General features: G+C 40.9%; 1 protein-coding gene across 4 annotated transcripts in view; it reads left to right on the forward strand.

Moving 5' to 3' along the window:
- The window catches only part of VPS41 (VPS41 subunit of HOPS complex), a 132,304-nt gene that overhangs the window by 73,392 nt on the left and 33,126 nt on the right, over window positions 1-25,786 (forward strand). For all 4 annotated transcript variants that reach the window (XM_040964920.1, XM_040964921.1, XM_040964923.1 and 1 more), the window contains 7 exons: window positions 5,544-5,663; window positions 6,984-7,130; window positions 13,055-13,121; window positions 19,786-19,883; window positions 22,315-22,444; window positions 24,250-24,365; window positions 25,614-25,670. In XM_040964920.1, coding sequence (XP_040820854.1) covers window positions 5,544-5,663; window positions 6,984-7,130; window positions 13,055-13,121; window positions 19,786-19,883; window positions 22,315-22,444; window positions 24,250-24,365; window positions 25,614-25,670 — 735 coding nt within the window. The remainder of the gene's footprint in view (window positions 1-5,543; window positions 5,664-6,983; window positions 7,131-13,054; window positions 13,122-19,785; window positions 19,884-22,314; window positions 22,445-24,249; window positions 24,366-25,613; window positions 25,671-25,786) is intronic.

Genomic DNA, 25,786 nt, shown 5'->3' on the forward strand with positions numbered 1-25,786 from the left:
AATGCTTTGTAGAACATTCGTGCTCAGTAGGTCTCTAGGCAGTTTTATGACTAGGAGAAAGGAATGGATTTTATTAAATGTCAGTGGAATAGAGGCAGATAGCTTTGTGGTAGTTAAATTAGTGTGGAATGTTTGTAAGAGAAGTAGTTTATCTTTTCTTAAATCACTAAAGCAGAACTTTCCTTGGCATTGCTGCTAGAAAATGTGTTTCTGCTTGAAATTCCCAAAGGTTAGGATTTTTAAAAGAAACAAGTGAAGAGGGGGGTCATTTCTTTTCCCTCCTGTAGGACACTCTGTGTCCCATGTAGTATATAATATAAATCAAATTCCACACAAAAGTTATAGAGGACAATAATGAAAATGACTTTAAAATTACTAGCTGATGCTATCTGTGGATGGGAGAGACGGACTCAGGAAGAAAGGAAAAGTAAGGTAGGAAGGTAAGACAGCAACGAATCTCCAAGTGACTGGGTATGTATCTCTAAGGGCAGACGTGAGAGAGCTGGGCAAAGTGGGTGCTGCATCGCATCCATGATAAGAGCCTTCTCCAGGTATAGTCAGAATCACTGTTCAGGCCAAACTCCTGGTCACTGCTACATCCCCAAAGTTAAGCAACCATGGTTACTGAAAGTGAATAGGGGAAAACTGACCTCAAAAAGGGTGTCCAAGATTCTTGACAAGTTGTGTTCCAGTTACATCACTTGGAGTTGGGCAAAGGTAAGTTAACCAACATGATGGGAAATAGACATGGAATCCATATGACTCTGTGAAAGCCAGTGTGTGTTAACTGTACAAGTCAGTCACAGAAGCCTTCCCTTTAACTTTTTGAATACAGAGCAGATTCTAGTTATTCGAAAGAGTTCAGAAGTATTACTAACTAAAGATGGGCTGAATAGCTAACTGAAGTGTCTGAGGGACCTGTTGTAGTAAACTGGGAGGGCAGAGAAGTAAAGAATTGGGACTAGGAGACCAAAGAAAGACTGCTTACTGTCTAATATTTGCTGTAACTGGTATGTCTTATAAAGTATGAACCTAAGATACGGTCCGTATCTACTGTGCATGGACAGTCTGCTGTGTGCATATGAGCTAGCATGAGTGACATACAAACCTTGACACGTCACACCACGCTATACCTCCATCCTGACCGTGCTGAAACCAGCATATCCTTAAAAACATACACAGAACCAAAAAAATTGAGGGAAATTATTTGGCTTTCAAAGGAATTATCCTAAATTGTTATTTTGCTTAGTATATTTAAAACTTTTTATTGACAAGTAATTTCTTATTTTTCAAACATGTGACATAACAATAAACTTGTATTATTCCTGATCCAAAAATCTGAAATCCAAAATTAGGCAAAATCAAGAACTTGTCGAGAACTCTGTGGGGCTTGTCAGATTTTACATTTTCAATTAAATGTGCTGAAATGGTGAAATATCAGCAATTATCACTTCAAAATAACCCCTAAAACTCAGAAGTCTCAAACACTTCTGACCTCAAGCACTTCAGATAGAGGCTGTTTAAACTGTCCTCCCGCTTAAGAGACATCAGAAGATAACACGGATCCTATCTCTAGTTCGAATGTTAACTAACCAGGATCACAGAAGTTACCACATTGTTCTCTTTTAGTTTTATTTTGCTCAATCGTCAGTTGCGTGGAATAGCCTGGGTCTGTCTGTACTGTGAAAATAACAAGGCAGCTCTTTGGATTCTGTATCAGAGCGGGAACCACCAGGTTGATTAGAATTATACACTGAATTCTCCTCCCTTTTCTTCCTGCCCCCTGCTGGAAGATTCCCTGGGAGCCAGACCCAGAGACAAAGGCAGGCCAGGCTGCAGCTGGAAGTTTGAATTGTGGTCAGAATTGCACCAAGATTATCTTAACCATTCCTAAACAAGTTAATATTTTATTTATAAAGTAGGTATGGTCTGCATAAATTGGCTCGAATTCCTTCCAAGTTCCGCAGAATTTTTGATATGTTTTTATTGTTTCATTTCAACTATGACCCTCAGTTATTGTGATGATGAAGAGAATGCATGTTCATCTCCATTAGTGTGTTAACATTATAAAAGTAATCCACATATTCAGTGTGGAGCTGTTATAAAATGCAAATAATCAATATAAAATCTGCTGGCATCCATTTCTACAAGTATGATTTTGTTGTGACGTGTCTTTTGTATTTTCCCATAATATTTATATATGATTATACATTCATGCTGTATTTAAAGGGTATTATATTTGTACCATTTAGTAATGTCTCTTCTCACGTTCAGGTGTGTGCACAGAGAAACTGATTTAAAAGTTTCACACATGCATTACACTTGTCTCAGACTGTGTCACGTTGTACTTGATCCCTCCCGGGTCGTTGGTCTGTTCCTTACTGTCATAAATAGCTTTTCACTCAGCTTTACCTGTCATGGTGTAGCTCAGTCCTTAGCACAGACCACCATGCGTGGCCCTCCTGGATTGTTTTTAAAGCTGTGAGTCCCTGGCACTCACCACGCCTCCGGAGGAGTTACAGAGTTACAGAGAGTGGGAGAGAGACAAACTTCTTCCTGCAGCTCAGTGGTTCCAGGGCAACTCTTGCCTGCACTCCTCCACACGCCCCTGCCCGGCCCAGCACATCCCCGTGACTCACCTTAAGCTCCTCAGAGAGGATTTGAGGTCTTCTCCATGAATGCAGTGTCTGTCTCCATTTATCAAGTTTTGTGGCCCTCAAGTGGTTTTTGTCACGTAGTGAGTGTGTGCACATCTGTTTTTGTTCATTATTCACTTTTGGATCTCTAGCTGTTTCCCTGTTTAGAAATTTGATTACATCCCCTAAAGTTTAGATTAGCAGTGTTTATATTCTCATTTCCAACAATTTCAAATTGTAGTATGATTTCTCCTTAAGCCCAAGGACTGAAAGTATTTTTTTTTTGTCTGTTTTTTTCTGGTCCTTCAGTACTAATTTATCGTATAATGTTATTGTCACCTTAAAACTATAAGAAGAATTAGATCTCTTAAGGTTCTCCTCTGGTGTTCCAAGTGTCTTGTTCATGTGTGAGCCAGAAGTAGGAGATTTTTGTCCTGATAATTCATGTTCTTTTTATTGGCTGATTTTTCCGTAGGTGCCTTCCTGTTGTCTCTGCACCCTCTTTCTTTGCCAGCTGTATTTGCCAGGGGGCAATAGAGTGTTGTTGGCTATCTGAGTCAACCCAAGACTTTACTTGCAGGAATGAGACGTGCCCATCACTCCCAGCCCACATCATGCTGAGCCTTGGAGGTGGGGGTGAGGGGCTGTGTGGAGGGGATTGTTTGGACATTCTGGTAGCTACTTCAACTACTTCCTAGGCATATTTTTTTGTGGAAATAAGTGAAATCAGTGGTCTTCACAGAGATCTTGGTTTCTGGCATCCTTGATAGTATTTTTAATGGAGAATTTGGGATATATTTAAATTTTCTAACACAGACACACATTCTTTCTTCTGTTAGCACTCTATCAGTCATTGTTAGATGGAGACTTCTGGGGGATTTGATATGGTATCCCACCACCCTTTTCCCCTGGGCATCTAACCAGCCATTTTTTCCAGCAGGGGTTAGGGAGTATTCGCTGTGTCCCATCTCTTGCTCACATTTTTCTGGTTCCACCAGATCCAGAGCACAGTTAGAGTTACAGAGAGTGGGAGAGAGACAGACTTCTTCCATTTCCTCAGATAGTCAAAACTTCCTGCACTGGGCTGGGCGAGGCCAGAACCAGGAGCCTCATCTAGGCCTCCCACAAAGGTGGCAAGCACACAAGCACTTAGGCCATCTTCTGCTTTTCTCAGGCTGTTAGCAGGGGCCTGGATGAGAAGTGGAACAGCTGGGACATGAATCATTGCCAGTATGCAATGCCAGTGTTGTAGATAGCAACTTGACGTGCTGCACCGCAAGCCAGCCCTGCTACGTAGTTTTAAAGGAGTGTGTACTCTTTAACAACAGTGCATTGCCAAACTTGCTGCTCTTTTCCTAAATTTTAAATATAACCTTTGACAAAATACTCAACACATGAATCATCCCTTTACTGTTGGCCAGGCACCCAGACTGCCCTGGTTCTGTTCTCTGTGAGATGGCATTAATTTTTTTGAAAAGAACAGAGAGAAAGAGAGAGAAAAAGATTTGTCTTTCCTCTCCTGGTTCACTGCCCAAATGGCCACAACACCCAAGGCAGAAGATCTGTCCTGGGTTCCTGTATGGATGGCAGGGTCCTAACTACTTGGGCCATCATCCACTTCCTTCGTAGGTGCATTAGCAGGAAGCTGGTGTAGAAGTGGAGTTACCACGGCTGGAACCCACAGTGCAGTGTGGGGTGGCTGCTGCGTGACAGTCAGCAGCTCAACTCACTGAGCCACAGCATGGGACATAGTTCCTGAGCAGACAAGGCCAAATACGGTCCACAAAAATCCCTGCCTCTGCTCTGCACTATGGAAATTGTGAGGCCATGCTGGTTTTCCATGGATAATGAAACATTCAAATTTTGATAGTGTTTTGAAAGGACTATACTTGGCTTACTTGTGCAGATGGCTATGTGCTTAATTTTAGGCTTTCTGTTTTACGTTCCTTCTGATGATAGGACCTGTTGAGAAATTTACATAAGAAATATAAATAAGATGTGAACTTACCCTCTTTCTACTACTAATGTAATGTGAGTTTTTTCATCTTTTGGGATGAGGCAAAAATACTGCAGTGGCCTGAAATTATCTGTAATAATAATAATTTTGAATATCCTCTTATGGAGAATATTTGCTCTTAAAGGACTATAGGCTTCAACTTATGTATTGTTTACATATCTTTCGTTAAAAAAATTAAATTGGATAAATCAAGAAAAAATTTTTTTTGTTTTATTTTCACTGATCCATGAGTTACCAGAGTTGTATCTTTATCAAAGTCTTTATCTTTGACCAGTTATATTTTGTATTAAAATTTATTCAGGAAATGTTTTAAATCATGTAGAATTTCTCTTTTCAAATAAATATTGTATCTGCCATAAACTTTTAAAATAAGTTTAATTCGGAAGCAGCTTTTCCTGGTTTTGTTGTAAGAATTACTACACCTGAGTTACTGGGTTGAATGAAAAATGAGGATTTTTTTCAAACTGTGGCAGTTTCATATGTGACTAATATCTTATTTTCAGTGGAAGACTTAGAAGGTTTCTGTTTTCTGATTTACAAAATAAAGTAGCTTGGAGGTAACATTTGAAGAACCTCCAGTGATACAGGTCTTGCTTTAAGTCGGATGTCATTTCTCATGGATCTTGGTATTTTGCTGCCATCTGCTGGTTTGTCTCTGCAGTGACTTCGCTACTGAAATCTATTTTATAAATACTGTCCTGGAGAGGGTAAGATAGGCTGGGCATTTTTCCCAAAATGCAAACCATCTAGTACTATAAGTCTGCATATAAAGAGTATGGCAGTGATTTGTTTGCTATTAAATCTCATGGAAGATAAAAATAGTAAGGAATCGGGTACACTTGTTTGGTTCTCAGTCTGTACAAGTCTGTGTTTATACCCTTCGTCCTTAGCTGCTGCTATACGAGCGGTCTTGGATGAACAGATGGAAGTCCTGTGTTCTGCACGAAGGGGAAGGAAACATAAGGAACGTCAAGTGGAGAGGCCATCTCATTGCTTGGGCCAATAACATGGTAAAGACATTTCCTTCTGAGTCTCCCTCTCCTACTCTCTGACATACTTTATCAGTTACCATATGTGTTTGAAAAGCAGAATTACAGAGAGGGCTGAAGAGGCAAAGAGCTTTTGCATCTGCTGGTTTAATCTGACAGTGGCTGGCCATAACGGTCAGAGTTAGACCATGTCAAGGCTGGGAGCCTGGAGCTACATCCAGGTCTCTCCCGTGTGATGGCTTGATCACAATGCTGACGCCTCCCTCTGTGTCATGGCCAGTGGTACCAGTGGGCTGGAATGGTAGGACTATCACAAAATGTATGGTGTGTTCACTGTGGTCATTTATGAAAGACAGAGGGTGACGATTTAATATCATGCCTCCAAGGTCAAACTACTTAGCTTGCCTTTGGCTTTCATAATGTCATGATTCCCAGCATATTCTGGGTAAGGGCCGAAACCCAAGGCACGGAAAGTAGCCAAGAACATGAAAAGCCACCGCCGCAACTGAAGGGCTGCGCTGAGCATGTGGTCTTGCCTGTCAGCCAAGGGCAAGTCAGAGTTGAATGTAATCAGTACAAACTGCTACAGATAGCTCTTTGACTCCCCATGTAATTGCAAGTGAAAATGTAGACCCACCTCTAAGAAAGTGAATTGTCATTTGAAGTACAATGCTTAAAATTTACTTGGTGTGAAGTGGAACTAACAAAGTTTTTCAAATGACCTTTCTAACATGTGGCTTATCTTTTGTTATTTCCAAGTACAATTTAATAAATCAGTTCAGTTCAGCTTCAAATGGTAGAAATCTCCCCAGAATCTAGATTGCTATTCACGACTTTTCTTACTCCTTGTAGGTCACAATAAAGAAAACAAATCTGTGGCCTCTTGGTTCCTGTTTATTTAGCTGCTTGCTTGCTGTTTCCATTAGAGAACTTTGAAATGTCAGGTGCAGTTTTCTTTGTAGTGGTGGTTTCTCAGATTCAAAACCTTCCTGAAAAACAAGCCTCATTTTTGTGTGTGTTTGTAGTGAAACAAAACAATTAGAAATGATGCCTGTCACTTTGAAAATGCAGCTGTTGATACTTACACGTTTCACACTCTTGGTGGACTTGAGTCACTCAAGCCATCCGGTAAAAACCTCTCCTTTGTCCAGAAGGAAGGGTGGGGATATTCCCGTAGTTTTCATTCCCATAAGGTTCATGTGGAGCAAAGCTGTCTTCCTCCACATGTCTCTGAGCTCAGTCGACAGTCCGTATTTTATGATGCTGATTGTCAGTGCTGTAAGCTGTCATTTACTTTCCTTCTTCTGAGTTAGAGGGTGTACATGTGATTTTATCTTCCAGGGTGTGAAGATTTTTGACATTACCTCAAAGCAGAGAATCACCAATGTGCCCCGGGATGACGTCAGTCTTCGGCCAGACATGTATCCCTGCAGCCTTTGCTGGAAGGACAACGTGACCCTGATTATTGGCTGGGGGACTTCTGTCAAGGTGATTTGGCTTGTTCTTTACCCTCAGTCTGCATGGTTAGGGATTCACAGAATGGGCCCAAGGAATATGAATTCTTGAATGAACTCCTGAACCCAAATAACTTTCCACCTGTGTATTGCAATGTGATAACCATGTAATGCTCCAATAATTTCATGTACACATAACCTTTAAGATACATTCTTCTCTTTTCCATGCCATGCCAGCTGGTTTGTGAACTTTTCTATATTTGGCATGGTACTGCCTTTGGGGACCTTTTCTAAATTCCCCGCCATGCAGGCAGCCTTAGCTATTTATACAACTTGTGGGCAGTTTTGTTGGTAACTCGAGTCTTTTGCTGTTCGTTATTGTTTCCGTTTCCCTTGTTTTTGGTCTCTGGCTTGTTTATTAGGGTTATTGATGGTGGAGAAAGATTAAAACTAACCCATCCAACTTGCAATATAGATTTGACATTGTAGACTCAGACTAAGTATTATTGGGTGCTTTTCCTGGCATGTGATCATCTGACCCTTAAGTCCTTGGGTAGATGAAATTTAGCTATTCTTTAGAAGGGCTGCCAAAGCTCCTTCACATTCATTTTTGCCTACCAGTGCTTTTGTTAGAGTAGATAACTTTGAGTCAGAAGTTCGGTTGCTTCCTTTTGAAGAGCTATAGCTTAATTGAAACAAAATCAGCTAAAAATTAAGTTAGGTAAAAAAATGGTATTCAAGAAACTCCAAGGAAAAAGTCTAATGGACAAGCACAAGCTTTGCAATCAGACAGACCTGGGATCCGTTCCAACTTCTTCATTTACTTCTTGTGACTTCTGGGCCACACCGTCTTTACCTCCAAAGCAGTGACCCCTGAAAAGAACTGAACATCAAATCCAACACACTGTAAATGCTCCCTATACCTTAGCTGTCAGCATTGTGCTGTAAAATTCCAGAAGAGTCAGGAAACATGCATGGCTATTTAGAGTGTTTCTTCTTTAGAAAAAGAAGGGAAAGTAACAATTATTAACATGATGATTGTTGTTAAAAAGAATTGTCCTCCTGGCCCTTACCGTGATGAGATCACGTTCTCTTTTCTTGGAAACATGGAGCTATTGTTTCCGTGTATTAGATGAAGACAGCCAGATATGTGTTTAGAGTAACTGGAAGAAAATTGTGTCCAAGAGTAATCTACAGTGAACCAAGTGATGCCCCTATTTCCTTTTCTTATGTGTGTGGTTATTTGTCCAATAATCTTATTATCTTGATTTTTTTTAAGACAATTCTGAAATGGACCAGTCTGCTTCCAGTGCACTACTCTCTAGAAAGATGAATACTGGTTGCAAAGATACATGGCAGCTTCCATTTCTTGGAACCTATCTATGGGGGGGGAAAGTGAATAGTAATGTGCAGGGCAAAAGATGTGGTTGGCCTGAGGCTTGTGAGATGAGGTTTTATCCTGAACTATCTAATTACAAGCACATGTTTGCTTCTGGGTGGAGGATATGGATCAGTGCTCCTGTAGGAGAGAAGGTCCCCACCCCACAGAGGCAGAGGAGAAGTGATAAAGCTGGGCACACTGGCAAATACCAGCAGCTGGAAGGGCAGAGAGCAGACCCTCTTCCCGGCATGCAGAGGAGGTGCAGTGCAGCCCTGCCCTGCCCTGGATTGCAGCCCAGTGAAACTGACCTTTGACTTCTGGCCTGCAGAATTATGGGAAAATGAGTTTCTCTTGCTTTCAACTTCCAAATTATTGATACTAAAAATTTGTAGATCTAAATTAGAATCCAGTGCAGATAAAATTTTGTTCATGTCACACAGCTCATTTTAGTGGTGCTTCGTTCCTTTCTTGATTCAGTTATATGAGTATGTTGAACACTTCTCAGTTCAGAATCTTGGTTCTGTGGAGGACAGAGAATGTAAGGACATTGTCTTTTCTTAGAAGACAGTTGTCTTGGGAAGAAACGCTGAAAAACAGGGAGATAAATTGTGCAGTTAGAGCTAACCTTTTGTTTCATTCATTCATTCATTCATTCATCCATCCATCCATCCATCCATCCATCCATCCATCGGCCCAGTAACCATTCAAGTACCTGCCATGTGATCTAGTGTCCCAGATATATACATTGGCAGATTCATGAATTCCTTAACATTCTAGTGAGGAAGAATAGGCGAAAACAGAGCCAGCAGAGAGTTTGAACAAGGAGTTGGTGAAATGACATGACTTATATTTTGGAAGGATCTCTCTCTGGTTGGTGGGTGGAACTAACCTGCTAAGGAGCAGTATTAGAGAAGCCAGTATGGACGCTGTTCTAGCGACTGCAGGAAAAACATAATATCACCTCAGAGCAGTTAATGAAGCTGGCAAGGGATGAGTAGATCCTGGGTATATTTGGAAAGTAGACCCTCACATGTTTGGTGGTTGGAAATGAAGAATAAGAAAAAGAAGTCAGGGCCTGGTGCGATAACCTAGTGGCTAAAGTCCTTTCCTTGCATACACTGGGATCCCATATGGGTGCTGGTTCCTGTCCCGGCTGCTCCACTTCCCATTCAGCTCCTTGCTTGTGGCCTGGGAAAGCAGTCGAAGATGGCCCAAGGCTTTGGGTCCCTGCATCTCTGTGGGAGATCCACAGGAGGTTTCTGGTTCCTGGCTTCAGATTGGCTCAGTTCTGGCAGTTGCAGCCACTTGGGAAGTGAATCAGCTACCAGAAGATCTTTCTCTCTGTTATCTCCTTCTCTCTGCAATCTGTCTTTCCAATAAAAATAAATAAATATTTGAAAAAAGAAGAAGAAAGGAAAAGAAAAAGAAACCAGTATGTCCCGCGGAACTGGAAGATAAAGCTACGTTTTAGAGACAGGGAAGGGACTGCCAATGGGGCATGCTAGAGGAGAAAAGGCTGTACCCCTTCTAGATGCCTCTTCTGTGAAGGAGAGGAGACAGCTTAGTGATGCAGGTTCGAGTTCCTGGTCGAGACCCTTCTGTCACTGTCCAGAACTGAGGTGAGCGTATCCCAGCGCCTATGCCTGCTGCTTGCCACCTGTGAGACAGGACACCACAGACCTGGGGAGCAGTGGAGTGGAGCCAGAGCCCGGCTCCCATCAGAGTGATGACGGCAGGCCTTGGTGAGAATCCTCACATTGGCCACTGGGGACTGGGTGGCTCCCAGAGCCTCAGTGTGTCATCTGTAGGTTAGACTGGATAATGTCTCTCAGGGGTATCCGAAGTCTGGAAGAAATACAGCCAGTCCTCAGTTGTTGCGAGCATCTTTCAAATTTCTGCCTCTCTCCATCTCTTCCTGCCAGGCCTTCCTGGCTGTGGTTTTCCCATCTCCCCATCCCTACCCTGCTCCTTCATTCCATCCTAAACATGGCAACTGGGATAATCTTTTCAGGTTGTAGATCAGATGATGTCAGTGCCCTCTCTCAAGCCCTCACAAAGGATGCTTACTGCCCATGTGAAGACTGGAAACATGACCTCCAGGGCTGTGTGTGATCTGAGCTCCGTGTGCCTTCCAGGCTCAGCTCTGCTTCCTGTGTGCTCTGTGCTTTGGTCCCATCATCCTCTGCCTGTGCACCTGTCCTTCACACGCCACTTCTTCCAGGAAGCATCCCTGTCCTGCTAGTAGTGCTCCCACTTCCCCATCACACTTTTTATAAAGTGCTGGGTTTGTGTGTCTTTCCTTCTATACTCTAATTTTAAGAAAATAACGGTATGTTTAATAAAGCTCTTTTCTCAGGACTGGTGCTTAGTACTTGCTCCAAAAATGCTACCTAATACTTGCATTTGCTTCTTTAATTGTAGTTCAAACCATTCAAGGCATTCCTCCTCATGTAATTTTATCAGAGTTACAACTTTTGTCCTTTTGCTGCGGTGGGCTGTGTATGTGGGATGGTTTTGTAGGTTTCCTGCTATGTGTGGAGAAAAGAATAGATACTTTATAAACTCAGCTGTTGAAGGAAATTGAGAAAAATCGGGGAAAATGGTCAGAAAATTGTATAAGATGGACAGGAGACCAGTGAATCACAGATAAAGATAACTGATCATTTTTAAGTAGGAATGTCTGCTTCCACAGCCGTGGGTTCAAGTCCTGTGTTGGGGCAGTGAGTCTTTTGTGCAGTTACTGACCTGCTGAAGTATGGCAGAAGAGTTTAGTCATGTATTAAACAAACAGAACAAAACCTGAGCCTGAGCATGCTCATTGACCTGCCCATTGGCCTGCCCATTGGCACTTCTAGAAATTTCTGCTCAGGAAACAAAGTCCTAACCTTTTCTACACAGGTATGTCAGTTGCACAGTTGCTCACTCTAGAGACAGATAGAAACACAAGAAAGTCAATGACCAAAAGGGGGTTGATCATATGAATTACAGTACATTCCCACAATAAAATACCGTTAAGAGAGGAAAGAATTGCATTATGAAAGGCTATTTAAATGAGATATTATGTGTGGTTAATTGTTTGAGGTTAATAAAAGTACCTTCTGCCAAACCGGTGATTGTTGATGATGCTGTCACTGTGCTGGAGCAAGAAGGCGCATCTGTCTTCCCCTTGGAGTGCTCCTGCGCTTCTCTGTTGTGGAGCTGTGTCTGGGACAGTGGCTGTCTAAAGAGAAAAGAGAACAGCCTCATCACTAAAAACCATGTAGGCTTAGAACTTGACTTCAGTTTTATCTGGATGGTTGAATTTATGTAAATTTTCATTTCTGATTACAGAATAGAATGCTTTTACTTCAGAAGAGATAACTAAGAAACTGCTCATAGATATATCACCCCCTCCCCCAGTCAAAAACGCCTATATTAACATACATGTTTATTACCTGGAATGTGTGTGTGAAGGATGGTGCATACATAGAAACTGAAATGTGCTTTGAAATATATTTCTGTGTGTGCTCACACAATGACACTTCAAGACATTTTTAGAAGAGTGAGCTTAAAATACAAGTCTATTCTATTCCAGTGCACATTTTTTCTAAGCTGGTTTTTTTGTTTGTTTGCATTTCCCATAAACTAGAAATACCTGCATGTATACATTTCAAAGATGTGTACATGAAAATAAACCTAATTACATTTTGCATGAGTTTTTTCTGAAGTCCCCTCATAGATATGTTTCAACTCAAACTGTGTATATTATTTAGCATAAGGATTGGTAAACATTTTCTTTATTTTGCAGGCCACATACTATTTTTACTACTCTCTTTTTACCCCTTCCCTGCACCTCCATCCCCTCCTTTGTTCTTTTCATTCTTTATTTTGTTATTCCAATCCTTTAAAAATTATTCTGAACTTTTGTGCCCTGATAAAAACAAGCTAAAGGCTAGGCTGGAGTTGCCAAGTTGTAATACAAATTGTGTGATGCACTGATGATATTATATTGAAATGAGAAAAGTATGTCAATTCTGCAAAGCATATTTAACAGCTATGAAATAAGTTTCTTCAAATGTAATAAGAAACATGTGAGTTAACGGGGACAGTAGTCACATGAAGAGTAAGGCATTGCTGGCTGTGTTGTCCCACTATAGCTCTGCTTGGATAGTGATAGATACAGTCATGTGTCACTTAACGACAGGAATACATTCTCAGAAATGCAGCGCTCGGTAATTTTGCCATCATGCAGATACCCTAAAAAGAGTTTGGACAGACTAAAGTGGTTATAGTATCACTAGGCTGTAGAATCTCATGGGGCCATCACTGTATGTGATACTGACTGTAGCATCTATAGTAGAATTCTGGAGAGCAGTCTTTAGATCTATGTTCAAGTAATGTTACTGTTCCTTGTCTTTTTCTTTCCCCCGAATCAGGCTTTATTGAAGAGTAATGGTGGAGAATGTAACTGATGGCCACTGTATGTCAGCCAAATTGGCTTCTGTCATTAAATTATAGTTTTGTTAATTTAACAAAAGTATCAAAATATTAGAAACTTTTTTCTGTCCAATGAATAATTCTGTGGTTTTGTTTTCCAGATATGCTCAGTGAAAGAACGACACGCCAGCGAAATGAGGGATTTGCCAAGCCGCTACGTTGAGATAGGTATGGCTCAATCACCTGGCTCCTTGGAACACTCTTAAGGGTACCCATCTGGTTTAGAGGAAATCTAAGGCCACACTGCTTAGTCAGTACCTTCCTGAAATAGTTGAAAAAATCCCTGAGGTGTGAAGTCTCACTGTGCACAGCCTTTGTTGGTTTTTCATTTTCACAATGTCTTTGAAGGCAAATAATCATGATTCAGGTTTCATTAGTGACCACTTGGACTTTGGGGCATTTTCCACGTATTTCTGTATTCTCATCTATCAAGTGTGGGAAAACGCACCTGTTTTACAGTTTGGCTGTGAAAACTTTAAGAGTTAATTCCCATGTAAACCCTGCATACTACTGACATCTAGTCATGGCTACTCGAAACTTCTAAATGGTTATTTTCCTCATTGGCTCTTGCTCCACCTCTTATTGGTTTTTTGTTTTTTTGTTTTTGTTGTTGTTGTAGTTGTTTTTGTTTTGTTTTAGATTATCCTGGACAGCTGCAGTCATCTTGAATAAGTCTGAACATGATATAGAGATAATCTAGTTGTAAATTATTTGGGGATAAGCTTTTTATTTAAATAAAACCTTGAGTTTTATCCTTTGAAATCTAGTGTACAGCTTAAAACATCTCTAAAATAGCTAAAATACAGGTGTAGCAGATCTTTTTGTTTCCTTTGTTTCTAAGTGAAATGCAGAGGTGAGTTTCTCAAGTTACTGATGTTACTTCCGTCCTTGAGGGCGTATCATGATGATTAGCAGTGTTTCCACCCTTGGCCACACCTATCTCCTGCCTTGCACACTTTCTTACTTTATACCTGCTGCCCTTTTTGCGTATATCACGGGGTGTTTTCATTATTTCTTTAAATGTATGGGTACAGGCTTAGACTATGCCACAGGTTAGGGCTGGAGTCTTAGGCATCTTGCTGCCTCTGGACACGTGTCAAGCCGCTCTTTACTGAACCGAGTTGTTGGTGACCCTCAGAGATTTCATACCCAGAGCAGAAGAGTCTTTTAAACGTTTATGGGAAAATGAAATTAAAAGAAATTCATCTGGTGTAGAATGGGTTTCAAAAAGAGATGAGGACTGGGCGGGCACATCCTAGTTGCTGACCTCTTTAGCACCTCTTGATAAAGCAGTGCCATTGCTCTAGGATCTCAGTTGTGGAGTCTCCCCCACAGATTCTTTTAGTACCCCGTTGCTGGAGGGGGTGAGCCTGCTGCCCGCCACCCAGCCTCCCAGCCCATGAGAGACAAACAGAGGGACAGGGTTTCTGTCTAAACAGTTCTGATTTATTGGGGAAATTCAGATTCTTATACAGGGTAGGGAATAGCCTCAGGGCAGGAATTTCAGGAATTCCAGGAGGGGAGAAAGTAAGAGCCAATTACTAGGAGCATGACTGCAGAAGCCACCTCCCATAGGCTGGGGTAGGTGAATGAAATGGCCCTGGCCAATCAGTCTTTCTTTGCAGCAATGTGACCCCTGCCCTGGTTCACGCCCAGGGCTCTGTCCTTGCTTGCCACAGCTAACCCTTGACCTTGACTGTTAGTCGCCATCTTATTGACTTAGTGACCTCTTTGCTCCTGAGTCCCACACTCAGTAGTTACCTTCCTCCCTGCAAAGGCCAGTATTGAGTTGGACAGCTGTTGTGAGCAACTTGTGAATTAAATCTTTGCGTGTTGTACCCAACCTGTGAGTTACATGTGGGGCTGTACAACACAATGGCAACAACGTATCCTTGTGAATGAGCTGGTGTGTCAGATGCACCAGCCAGAAAAAAAAAATTAGTGTAATAGTCTTAGTAATTATTGTATAAAGTTGCTACTTTGGGCTATTTTTCTGAACAGCCTGATATTAGAAACTTTCACTTCTCAAAATAATTAAGCTCTTATTATTTTTTAAGAAAATTTTCACGTAGTTTTTTCCATCATACACACTTCCCATAAATATTTTGGTGGCCCCCCTCACCTCAGGGCACTGGTTCGTGTCCTGGCTTCCAGCTCACTGCTAATGTGCCTGGAAAAACAGCAGAAGCTGAGCCATGTTCTTTGGACCCTGAACTCATGTGAGAAACCCCAAAGAAGCTGCTAGCCCCTGCCTGGTCTAACCCTGGTCATGCAGCCATTTCGGTAATGAACCATCAGATGGAAGATCTCTCTGTCTGTGCCTCTCGGTTGGTCTTACCTTCAAATAAATGTAATAAATCTTAAAAAAAACAAAACAAGAATAAGCTAGAAGGAGCACACTAGCAGGCATAAAGATGATAATGGAAGAAGAATGGAAGTGTAAGAGCAAGTGTTTTAAAAAACATCACAAAATAATAATAAGAAAAAAAAAGATAAAGGATTATGTGATAGACATTGAAGATAAGCAAAGATGAGTCAGCCTGAAAATAAAGAATCCTTAAGGAAAAAATAAAACAGGGAGTGGAACAAATAGCAATAATAAGAAATCAGGGAAAATTTCCGGAAACTACTAAGCAGAACTTGAAATGATAAAAAAGCATCCAGTAAATCCAAAAATCATCAACTTTTTTTTAAATTAAAACATTTATCTATTCTTTTAATTTTTTTGGTACAATTCCATCAGGTCTGGGATTGTCCCCTACCCCCCAACGCCCACCCGCTGACTGATTATATTATTAGTTTAAGTTTCCCCTAGGTCAGTGCTGTACAAGATCATGTTGATTTCATTTAATGTTGAATGTAGAAGACCTTGCTGAGGTGAATTTTCATAAGAGTAGCTTTCTGGAAACTCTGTTTCCTTCTTCATCTGCTTAGAGTCTGTCATTTTTTTCCTTGAATTATTTCTTCTAGTGTGTCCTGAATAAACCCAAGTCCAGAAGTACCTGTATCTACGCCAGGGTGCGGAGGGCTGTGCTGCAGCCGCAGTGCCATGTCTGCTGGTGTTCTTCATCAGCACAGTGTGTGACCACAGCACACGTCCTGCAAGGCCCCAGACCCATCTCCTGTATCTGAAACACAGCTAATACCTTGTGGTTCCCTCTGAAAGCTGAATGCCCTACCTGCCAGCTTGAGTGTTATGTAAACACAACAGAATTTGTGCTCGTTTTCTTTGTGATTTGTCTTTACCAAATGGTCACCTTGAAGATAAATTTGTATGTTACTGCACTACTAAACTACTTACATTCTAACTGGCTTACCTTAAGAGTGAAGAAATAATTTGTATTAAAATGATCTGTCATTGCTACGTTATCTCAGGAAAGATAAACTTCTGTCGACCGAACAAAAGTCTGAAGTGTAAAGCCAATAATTACTTGAAGATCTTTCACAAAGCACATACGTTTTGCATTTTTTAAATATCTTCTTTAGAAGAATAAACATTGGCATACAGCATTTCTTTTCCTTATTCAGCGAGAACAGTATGTTAATACTGTCATGTTCATCTTGATACCACTGTCTCCCACTAACCCTTCTTGGTTTTAACATTAATATACAGAATAAATGGAATCATATTAATTCTGCAGGCTGTCATGTTTTGTTATATTACTAAAGAGTTGCAGAAAAACAAGATGCCAGAGTTTGTTGTTCTGATTATGTCTTGTTCTAAAGACATTTTTCTTAGCCAGAAACTCAAATAAGAAGTGAGTTCTATTTAACATTATACTGTTTATAGTGGCTAGTAATAGAGATGGATTGCTGAGGGATAAAGCCATTAATATAGAATTGTTAATGTGTGGATCCTACTAGGGATTAGTAAAATTATAATTTTATTTATTATAAGTAAATTTCTATTGATATTGAGAAATCACCCTAACAGACATAATGATTTAGTTTCAGTTTTATGTAAATGTTCATAACTGGATTAACCATGCCTCTGAAAATCTTGACAATATTATTTTTATGTACTGAAATTTTTCTTTTAAATTACTATTTTGAAATCATTTTATAATTTTGCCACTACACAGTTTTTGCCTAAATTATTAGTAATCTCAATTAATAAAGTCCTATAAAATTTATTGTTTAATAAATGAATATACATTATACTGTCTAGAATTGAGATTAGAAAGAGATACACACTTCTTCTTAATTAGAAAGTAGGACATTTTCTGTCTTGTCAAACTGTTTTGGAGTGAAACAGCACAACGTCAAGGAGGAAAGGCTGGGATAGTATTCTTTCTGATTTATCTGTTCTGTATCTTGCAGCTCACTCATAAAAACAAGGACCTTCAGGTATATATTTCGGTACCTCTGGTAGAGCAGTTGGATGTGGCCCGTCAGTGAGTCCAGGCAAGCTGTATGGCTAGCCCGGAGGGAAGAGTCCCTTACCACCCATGTGCCTCTGCTCTTGCCATTGGAGGGTGCTCTCTCATGGGAGTCTATGGCAAAGCCTCTGGGTCCCAGGAGGGCACAGTTTCTGGGGCATCTTTGAGTCTCTGTTCTTTACCCAGATTGCTGGCAGTGGGAATTGTAAATGTAGCATTTTAACACTGAAAACTGATATTGTAAAACAGAACCCAAGTTCACCTCTAGCAGTCACAGTTAATATCAGAGACATCAGAAGTGATGCAATACAATCTCTTGTTAATGTGCTGACATTGCTTGTTTATTCCAGCGCTGCCTGTCGCATGGCCCCATACTCTTCAGTAGAATCTGGCTCCTTCTGATTGTTCCCCATTCCCGGACCTCTCCCAGCCCTTGCCCTAGCACCATGAACTTCTCAAAATCTTCCCCAGCCTTGTTCTGCTGGGAATGCTTGTCTGCACATATGGCTATGATGGAGTCAGGTCTCTGCATCAACTCTGTGGTGATCATCAATCCTATTAATGTTTTACCAAAATAAGCGTTTTGGTACTTGGATAAAAATATTCAGTTCAGGTCTAGAGAGGTTCAGAAAAAAAAAAATGTGTAAATAGCAAAGCTTTACTGAGAGTACCTGTCCTGGTTCTTCCCCAGGTTAACCACCTATAGAGTCTAACCAAAGGCAAAGCATCAAATATATGATTTTTTTAAAAAAAAGTTTATGCTGCTATTTCCAAAGCTGTTTGTCATCTTCAGTTTTATTTTGGTGTGAAGATCTAACTGTGTAAACAGTTGTCTGTGAACCGGCATCGAAGATTGGCAGAACAAAGAACACTAAGTGATCTGAGAGAAAAAGGGAATAGAGAAAGAAGACAAATTGCATTAGCCCCTCATTTCCTGTCCTTTATGGGTTTAGTTCTGCTCTCATTCCTTTATCTTGTGGATGGGAAAAGTTATACCCTTAGAACTTAAAGTGGCTTGTCCAAGATCAATTTAGTGGAAGTTATAACCCAGATTTCCTGACCCAACATTCAATATTGTTTCCAGCAGGACAGACTGAGTTCCCCTACATGGGAAAAGAAAAGTAATTTCATCACAAAAGGTAACTAAATCTGTAGCTGATACCCAGAACTGTAGAGAAGATCTGAATCAGGAAGGTCTTAGAAAATCAGAATCTGGCCCCAGATGAATCCGTTAAGTACAGTATGTGATTCCTGGAAGGCTCGAGCTGCACCCCTACTGCTTCAGGTGGCTTTTCACGTGTAACTGGCCACCCAGAATTCAGCCTCTCAATCTGAAAGTAACAATTGTTTCTCTTTCACAACAGTTAATCATTACCATCACGCCGTAGTAATATTTGCACTCACTTTTGCACAGAGCTCTATTTTATACTTGAGTCATACACTATTTCTTTTAAATTTCGTAACAAATTAATTTACTGATTGAGACATACGTCTCCCATCTGCTTTGGGTGTACTCCCCAAATCTCCTGACAACCACGGGTGGGTCAAGCTGGAGCCAGACGCCAGGGACTCAGACTGGTCTTCCACCTGGGTAACACGGATCCAGGTTGTTGAGCCATCACCTGTCCCTCCCAGGGCAGGAAACTGGAATCAGGAATCAGAGATAGTGAATCCAGGCATTCCAGTGTAAGATGGGGGTGAAGGGGGTGTCTGAGTCAGCATCTGCACCAGTATGCCAAATGCCCACCACTCTCAGGAATTTTGAATTATCTACTTTTATGAAGAAAAGATTTATTATTTTTCCTTGACATTAATTTTACTTAAGGAATCTTGGTGTCTTATAATCTGTATTTAAACAAATTTTTTTCCTAACTCAAAGACCTATAAGTATAATATTTTATGCAAACGGAACATGTCCATAAATGGGAGGTTACTTAAAAAAAATTGTGCAGAATGGAATGAGGGGGTAAGTTTATTTTCTGGCAAGCAGTCTTGAAATTCAGGTATAGTTTTTTATGTGCACCTTGTAAAGACCCCTCATACAGATAGCATTGCTGATCATCTTTGTAATGCAGCAATACTGCAGCTGAGAAAACCTTGAACTCCGCTTATTTGGGTTATTAATAAAAAGGAGTTCATATGCCTTACCCAGGTCATTTCAAACCACCTGGGCACAGGGTACTTGCAGCCATTTGTACAGCTGTTATTGCTGTGTCCATTCATGTTTGTGATGAGAAGTTTTAAGTCTGGCTCCTTCATGCCCCTGCAGTAGTGGCAACTATGAAACACGTTCAGTATTCACCGGGGAAAGTGTGTCCAACCATAACCACTTTGTGGTAGCTCCTTTTAAAGTGGGTCCATCAGGCGTTCAAACTTGATACGTTCCTCTGATTATCACTGCCTTTGGCTCCTGGTAATGGTGCATCCTCTCTCTCTCTCTCTTTTGTCTGCAGTGTCTCAGTTTGAAACAGAGTTCTACATCAGTGGACTTGCACCTCTCTGTGACCAGCTTGTCGTACTCTCCTACGTAAAGGAGGTTTCCGAAAAAATGGTAACTGTGTTCCTCCCAAATACACAGGGCTGGGGAGCTCATTCTCAGCGTAACCCCCAGGTCCAGCTCTGTCAGACGCATGTGCTGTATGCCAAGTGCAACTTTCTGACCTATGAAATCAGGTCAGCAGAGATTGCCCTGTAGACCTAACCGATTTGCCTCTCAGAAGCTCCACTCATTGCCTGCCTTTGTTCCTTCTGCTGTGCAAAGCAGAGAGTCATTTTGCCCCTCTTTTTCCATCTCTCTCAGTACTTATGTCAAATGGAATGAAGTATTCCTCTTGCTGAAAGGCGAGGAACAGAAGCTGACACTATGCATTAGCAGAAATGACAGCAATAGAGTTGATCTGCTGCAACAATAGGGGCCCGTGGCCAGAGGGAATTGAAGAAAGGGTGGTTCATTATTCCCTTTGGGCCAGACATATTTGTTTATTTTGCAGTGGCCTAGCATTCCTGAGCAGCTTGATTATTGTCGTGAGAGCGGCTGTTGCCCAACCCCAGTTATCAGTGCAGATGGCAGTGCCTAGAAACTGATGGCTAACAGGCAGCAGCCGCTGATCTAAATGTCACTGCGCGTGGCTATCAAAGAAAACATCTGCCTGTGGTCTAGGCAGGGGCGGGCACACGCCAGTCTCCCTTGAAAACCCAGGTCAGGCGCATTGCCAGATTATCCACATTGTTAGAATGCAGGGGTCCTGCCAGGTACTTCAGCCATGAACCAGGAGAGCTTACTGTAACGGATTTGCATTTGGATGTCATACATGAAAGAAATTGAAGTTGATTCTCTAGCCCTCTGCAGGAAGTAAGTAGTGGGCTCTGTTGTTTTTATCCTCTTCCTTTCAAATGGCAAGGAATAAAATGGAGGAGAAACACCCTGGGAGACCATTTTTTTTGAAGTGGTAGTTGCTCTTGAGCATTTCTCTGAGAGCACACTTGCATTAGGAAGCCATCACTATAGTAACCTGAAGCTCTGGGTGCCCATGTTGCTAGGCAATGAAACGCTGTAGACTTAAGTGAACACTCCAACCTACTAAAATCAATAGGGTTGGCTTCTAGCCCTATTGCAGGACATCGGTTTATTATTATTTTATTTATTTTTCGAAAATAAAGACAAGCAGTGGCTCCTGAGGGAGTAAATACAATGCTTTTTGATGAGGAATGTGGAGAAGCTTGAGAATGTGATGGAAAAGAAATAAGGACAGAAGCAGTAAAATGAAAAAGGGAAAGCTAATAAACAATTGACCAAAGAAAGGAAGAAAGGAAACCTTTGCTAATAAAAGATAGTATTGAAAAGGAATGAAAATTTAAAAAGGCCAAAACCATGAAGCAAATTAAAAAATGGAATTTTTTCTCAGAGAAAGCGAAGGTCTTAGAGGTGAGATTAAGTATTTGACTGTAATGTAAATTAGAAATACATTATCTCAAAAACAAATATTATTTGAAAAAATTTAATCAGTAAAAGAAAATGTATGCTGAAATGATAGACGCTTGTTTTATATAACGCCACATATGTAATTCCACAAATTTTTAAAATTAAAACGAGTAGTGTTCGCTTTGGCAAACATAGACCCATAATTGTAAAGGGAGTGGTGAGGGAAGCTTTGTGCTGTCTTTTCCCACCTTTTTTTGATATTGGAAACTGATTTACCCCCAATAAAGTATATATTTTTTTATTTTTATAAAATATATTGTATATTTTTATATCATTCAGTATCCTATCCCCATGGTTTCCATGTGATCACCTTTCACATTTGCATGCATTTTCACATCTTGTGGTCCTAGTTAGGTTCTCATCTATATTGCCCTACTGTTAGGAGCGTCATTTCATCGTCTTGCCATATTTGTACATAGTGTCTCTCCTCATGCTTAGTGGTTGTATACTATTCCATTGGATGGATATACCCTGATGTGTGAGGCTGGTCTCCCAATGTTTGCTTTTCTTTGGTTCATTAATAAAGCATGTGAGTGTGAAACTTTTCAGGAAGGCCTTCAAGTCAAAGACCAGGTCACAGGAGCTCAGCAACTCATCAGTTCTCTTTTCTCCTTCCACACTGATCTAGAACCACTCTATCCACAACTATCATCCCTAGCTTTGTGAAACTATATAAACTAAATGGAATTTAAAATTCACTCTCTCAGAGGGGTGATAAAGTTGGCTAAGTAGAAGGCCACTGTCTTTAGGCTACTTACACCCTGCAAATGCAATGGGCTGCTGTGTAGTAATGCCAGAATGACCTGGCAATACCTGTCGTGCTCAGCTCATGCAAAAAGGCAGGAAAGAGGAGTGTTAGGAAGGTATCCATGGCAGGCTATTAGAAGTGCATCTGTGGGCACCGGTGTTTTAACTGCGGCGAGTAAGGTGGACTAGAATCAATTTGTGTTTCTTCTAGAATTGTAATTAAGTCAGCCTCTCCCTCCCCTTCTTTCTCCAGGAAAAAGAATACTGTGCCCGGCCCAGACTGGACATCATCCAACCCCTTTCCGAGACGTGTGAGGAGATCTCCTCGGATGCTCTGACAGTCCGTGGCTTTCAGGAGAATGAATGTCGAGACTATCATTTAGGTGAGAGTTGGTCATTTCTGGCTCCCCTGGGTGCCTACACTTCTTGCTTCCCTACTATCTGATTCATATGTAGAAGTTTAAATTGAGGTGTTGAGAGAAGAGCTTAGAGAACATCTGTGTAGGCCTCTTAGGTTGGAATTGAGGGTGCTGGGTATCACACAGCCTGCCTGAGCCATAGCAGAAAGGAAAGGCAGATGTTGGATCAGGACCAACCCAGGAATTGGTTCCTTCTTTGTTCAGTTGTTGTCCTCAAACTTCCCGTGACATTCAACTCCGCAGCATGTGGTACCACCCTGATGGTTGTATCATTCTCAACTTCGTGTCCCTAGAAGAATTGCTCTAGGAGGATGGAGAAGATTGTCTTTCTGTTTGTGACTGAATGAGTAGACTGGAAGTCCTGGTACAATCAGGTTTTTTTTTTAAAGATTTATTTTTATTATTATTTTTTTTATTGGAAAGGCAGATATACAGAGAGGAGAGACAGAGAGGAAGATCTTCCGTCCGATGATTCACTCCCCGAGTGAGCACAACGGCTGATGCTATGCTGATCCGAAACCAGGAGCCTCTTCCGGGTCTCCCATGCGGGTGCAGGGTCCCAAGGCTTTGGGCTGTTCTCGACTGCTTTCCCGGGCCACAGGCAGGGAGCTGGATGGGAAGCGGGGCTGCAGGGATAGAACCGGCGCCCATATGGGATCCCGGGTGTGCAAGGCGAGGACCGTAACCACTGCGCCACCGCGCCGGGCCCCAAACAATCAGGTTTTTTAATGTGACATTTGTTGCACAGACAAATGAATCTACTTAGTCACTGCCGAGAAACAAAGGAAAAGCAGTACTAAGCCATCGTGGTATCATCTGTGATTAAGTGTCAGATCCTTGTAAAATACCCTGATGAGAACAATATGATTAAAACTTACTAGAAATCCTTTTCCTAAAACAACAGACACTGTTTTAGAATATTTGCAGTTGTCATTTTGGTAGAAGGAAATGATGAAATACTTCATACATGTTTGAACTACTATGACTCTCCCAATAAGCTGAAAATCGTAAGAGTGGATTCTGGACAAGGCAAAAGCAACTGTGATTCACAAAGTGAAAGCATCCAAGCTGGACATTTTGCTCAGAGCAAACTTTGCTGCACACTCAGAAACCCTACAAAACAGGTTTTATAATTGAATTCTGCAGGAAACCCTCACAATTGGCATTGTGCACGGTGCCCTGAAATGATAGATTATGTCCCCAGGGCTTGGGCGTCCGTCATTTATACTTTAGATGGCCTTGACCTTGATGAGGAGGAAACATTTATCGCCGACTGTGGGGTGTAATTGTTCAGTAAAAATAGAACTATGGTATAAATAAAGTTTATGTATGGTACTTGGATTCTACTATGCAATAGACATGGAAAATTTGGCACACTGCTTTCAGGTGAAGTCAAAATGCTCAATTATTAATTTTTTTTTAGTATTTCCATTTCGCCTCCTTCCTCCTCCTTCTTCCTTCCTTTCCTCTTTACTTTCCTCCTCTCTCCTTCCCTGCTTCTCTTCCCCCTCCTCCTCCATGTCTCCTCGCCCTCTTCACCCTTCCTTCCTAATCTCCATCCCTTGCCTTTCAGTAATTCCGCACCTCGGTGTTTTCAAACACCCACATAGACTCTGTCATTCTCCACCCTGTCTCCACCTCCCTTACCTTCCGGGTGGCGCAGAAGGAGACACGCTGTCTCTTCAGAGTGAAATGGGGCCGCCTTGCCGAGTGGCTGCCAAGCCTGGCCGTGTCCAGTGACCTGCTCTTCCCTTTGGTGTCACCTGCAGAGTCTGCTGAAGGGGAGTCGCTCTTTTACATCGTGAGTCCGAGAGACGTCGTTGTAGCCAAGGAACGCGATCAAGATGATCACATTGACTGGCTCCTTGAAAAGAAAAAATATGAAGTACTTTGGCTTTTATTTTCTTAAAAAGTATTGACCTGACTGAAACATAGAGAAGATTTTGGTAGTAAATCTTTCAATTAGAGTGCCCTGAGCCAAAAATATATGGAATACTAGTAACTTTCCAGTAGCCTTTGCAGAAATTGGGGAACAAGAGGATTGTAGCAATTCATTTGCTTTACAAATAATTGGGGCAGGAGATGAGGAAGGATGGCAAGAAAGGGTTAGATCCAGCCTATTGGAGTTTATGTTTTATGGTTTTTTTTTTTCCCAAGAAAGTTAAAGAAGCTAGTATTGGGTAGTGTGCCACTTTAATATTTTAGTGAAATCACCACTTTTTTGCTTAGTTCATATATAAAAGAAAAGCTATTAAATTAATAATACATTGATTTAAAATAGAAGTGGTTTGCATAAAATTACGACTTCACTGAGTCTTGCCTTAGAGCAGTTTGAGTGAACAATGCCCCAACATGACCTTTGAAAAACAGAAAACATTTTTCAACTCTGGCAGCTGCAAAGGCATTCTATTGTTAGTCTAGTTACAGACTCTACCAATGAGCTTATATATTAATCAGCTAAAGACAACAGTGAAATGTTGTCTTACTGTCAGTTTATAGCCACCTGGAAGGACTTTGGAAAAAAATTTTTTTAAGTCGTAAACTCTTTATATTGTAAGTATTACTATTTTTGTTTATAACCCATTATTTTATCACATTGCTTTAGAAGCAGTTTTTTAAAGATACCATTTATTTATCAAACATTGATGTTGGAGAATTAGGAACTTTCCACAGTAAAAATAAAATCAGACTTGGAAAACCTTCATTGTAGATAGACATAAACACAAGCATATGGTTTATTTTTTTATTGAAACACAAAAGTGTTTCTTTGTCAGTAGATTTGATACATATTTAATTTAAAATGATAGGTGCCGTTTTTTTGGCTTGGAGACTAGGAGGTTCTGTTGTGTTTGTATTTGTGTCTGAAATGTGATGCCAGTATCCTAATACGGAATTCAAATGGAAATAAGAGAAGCCTTCATTTTGGTTGATTGCCTTTGAATTTAAATTCAGTGAAGTTCATTCAGCCATAGCATTAAAAATTCCAGTGCTTCAGGCAAAAGCTGCAGGGAAAAATGGGGGTTATTCATGTAGTCTGGAATGTTAAAACATAAATATAGTTTGTAATCTCGATATCTTCTCATTTTTTCTCCATCTTCTTCCCACTCCCTTTATCATGCTTCTATAAATATAGGAAGCTTTGATGGCAGCTGAAATTAGCCAGAAGAATATTAAAAGGCATAAGATTCTGGTAAGTATACAGTCTTACCATTTGAAATGTTAAGTGTATGTTTCAACAGATCCTCTTCCTACCTTGAGAATTTATTTCAAACTAATTCTCTTGCCTGTGAGGTCAAAATATTTCAT

This window comes from Ochotona curzoniae, unplaced genomic scaffold (genome assembly GCF_017591425.1).
Source record: "Ochotona curzoniae isolate NIBS_2020 unplaced genomic scaffold, NIBS_Ocur_1.0 scaffold_3835, whole genome shotgun sequence".
Lineage (NCBI taxonomy): Eukaryota > Metazoa > Chordata > Mammalia > Lagomorpha > Ochotonidae > Ochotona > Ochotona curzoniae.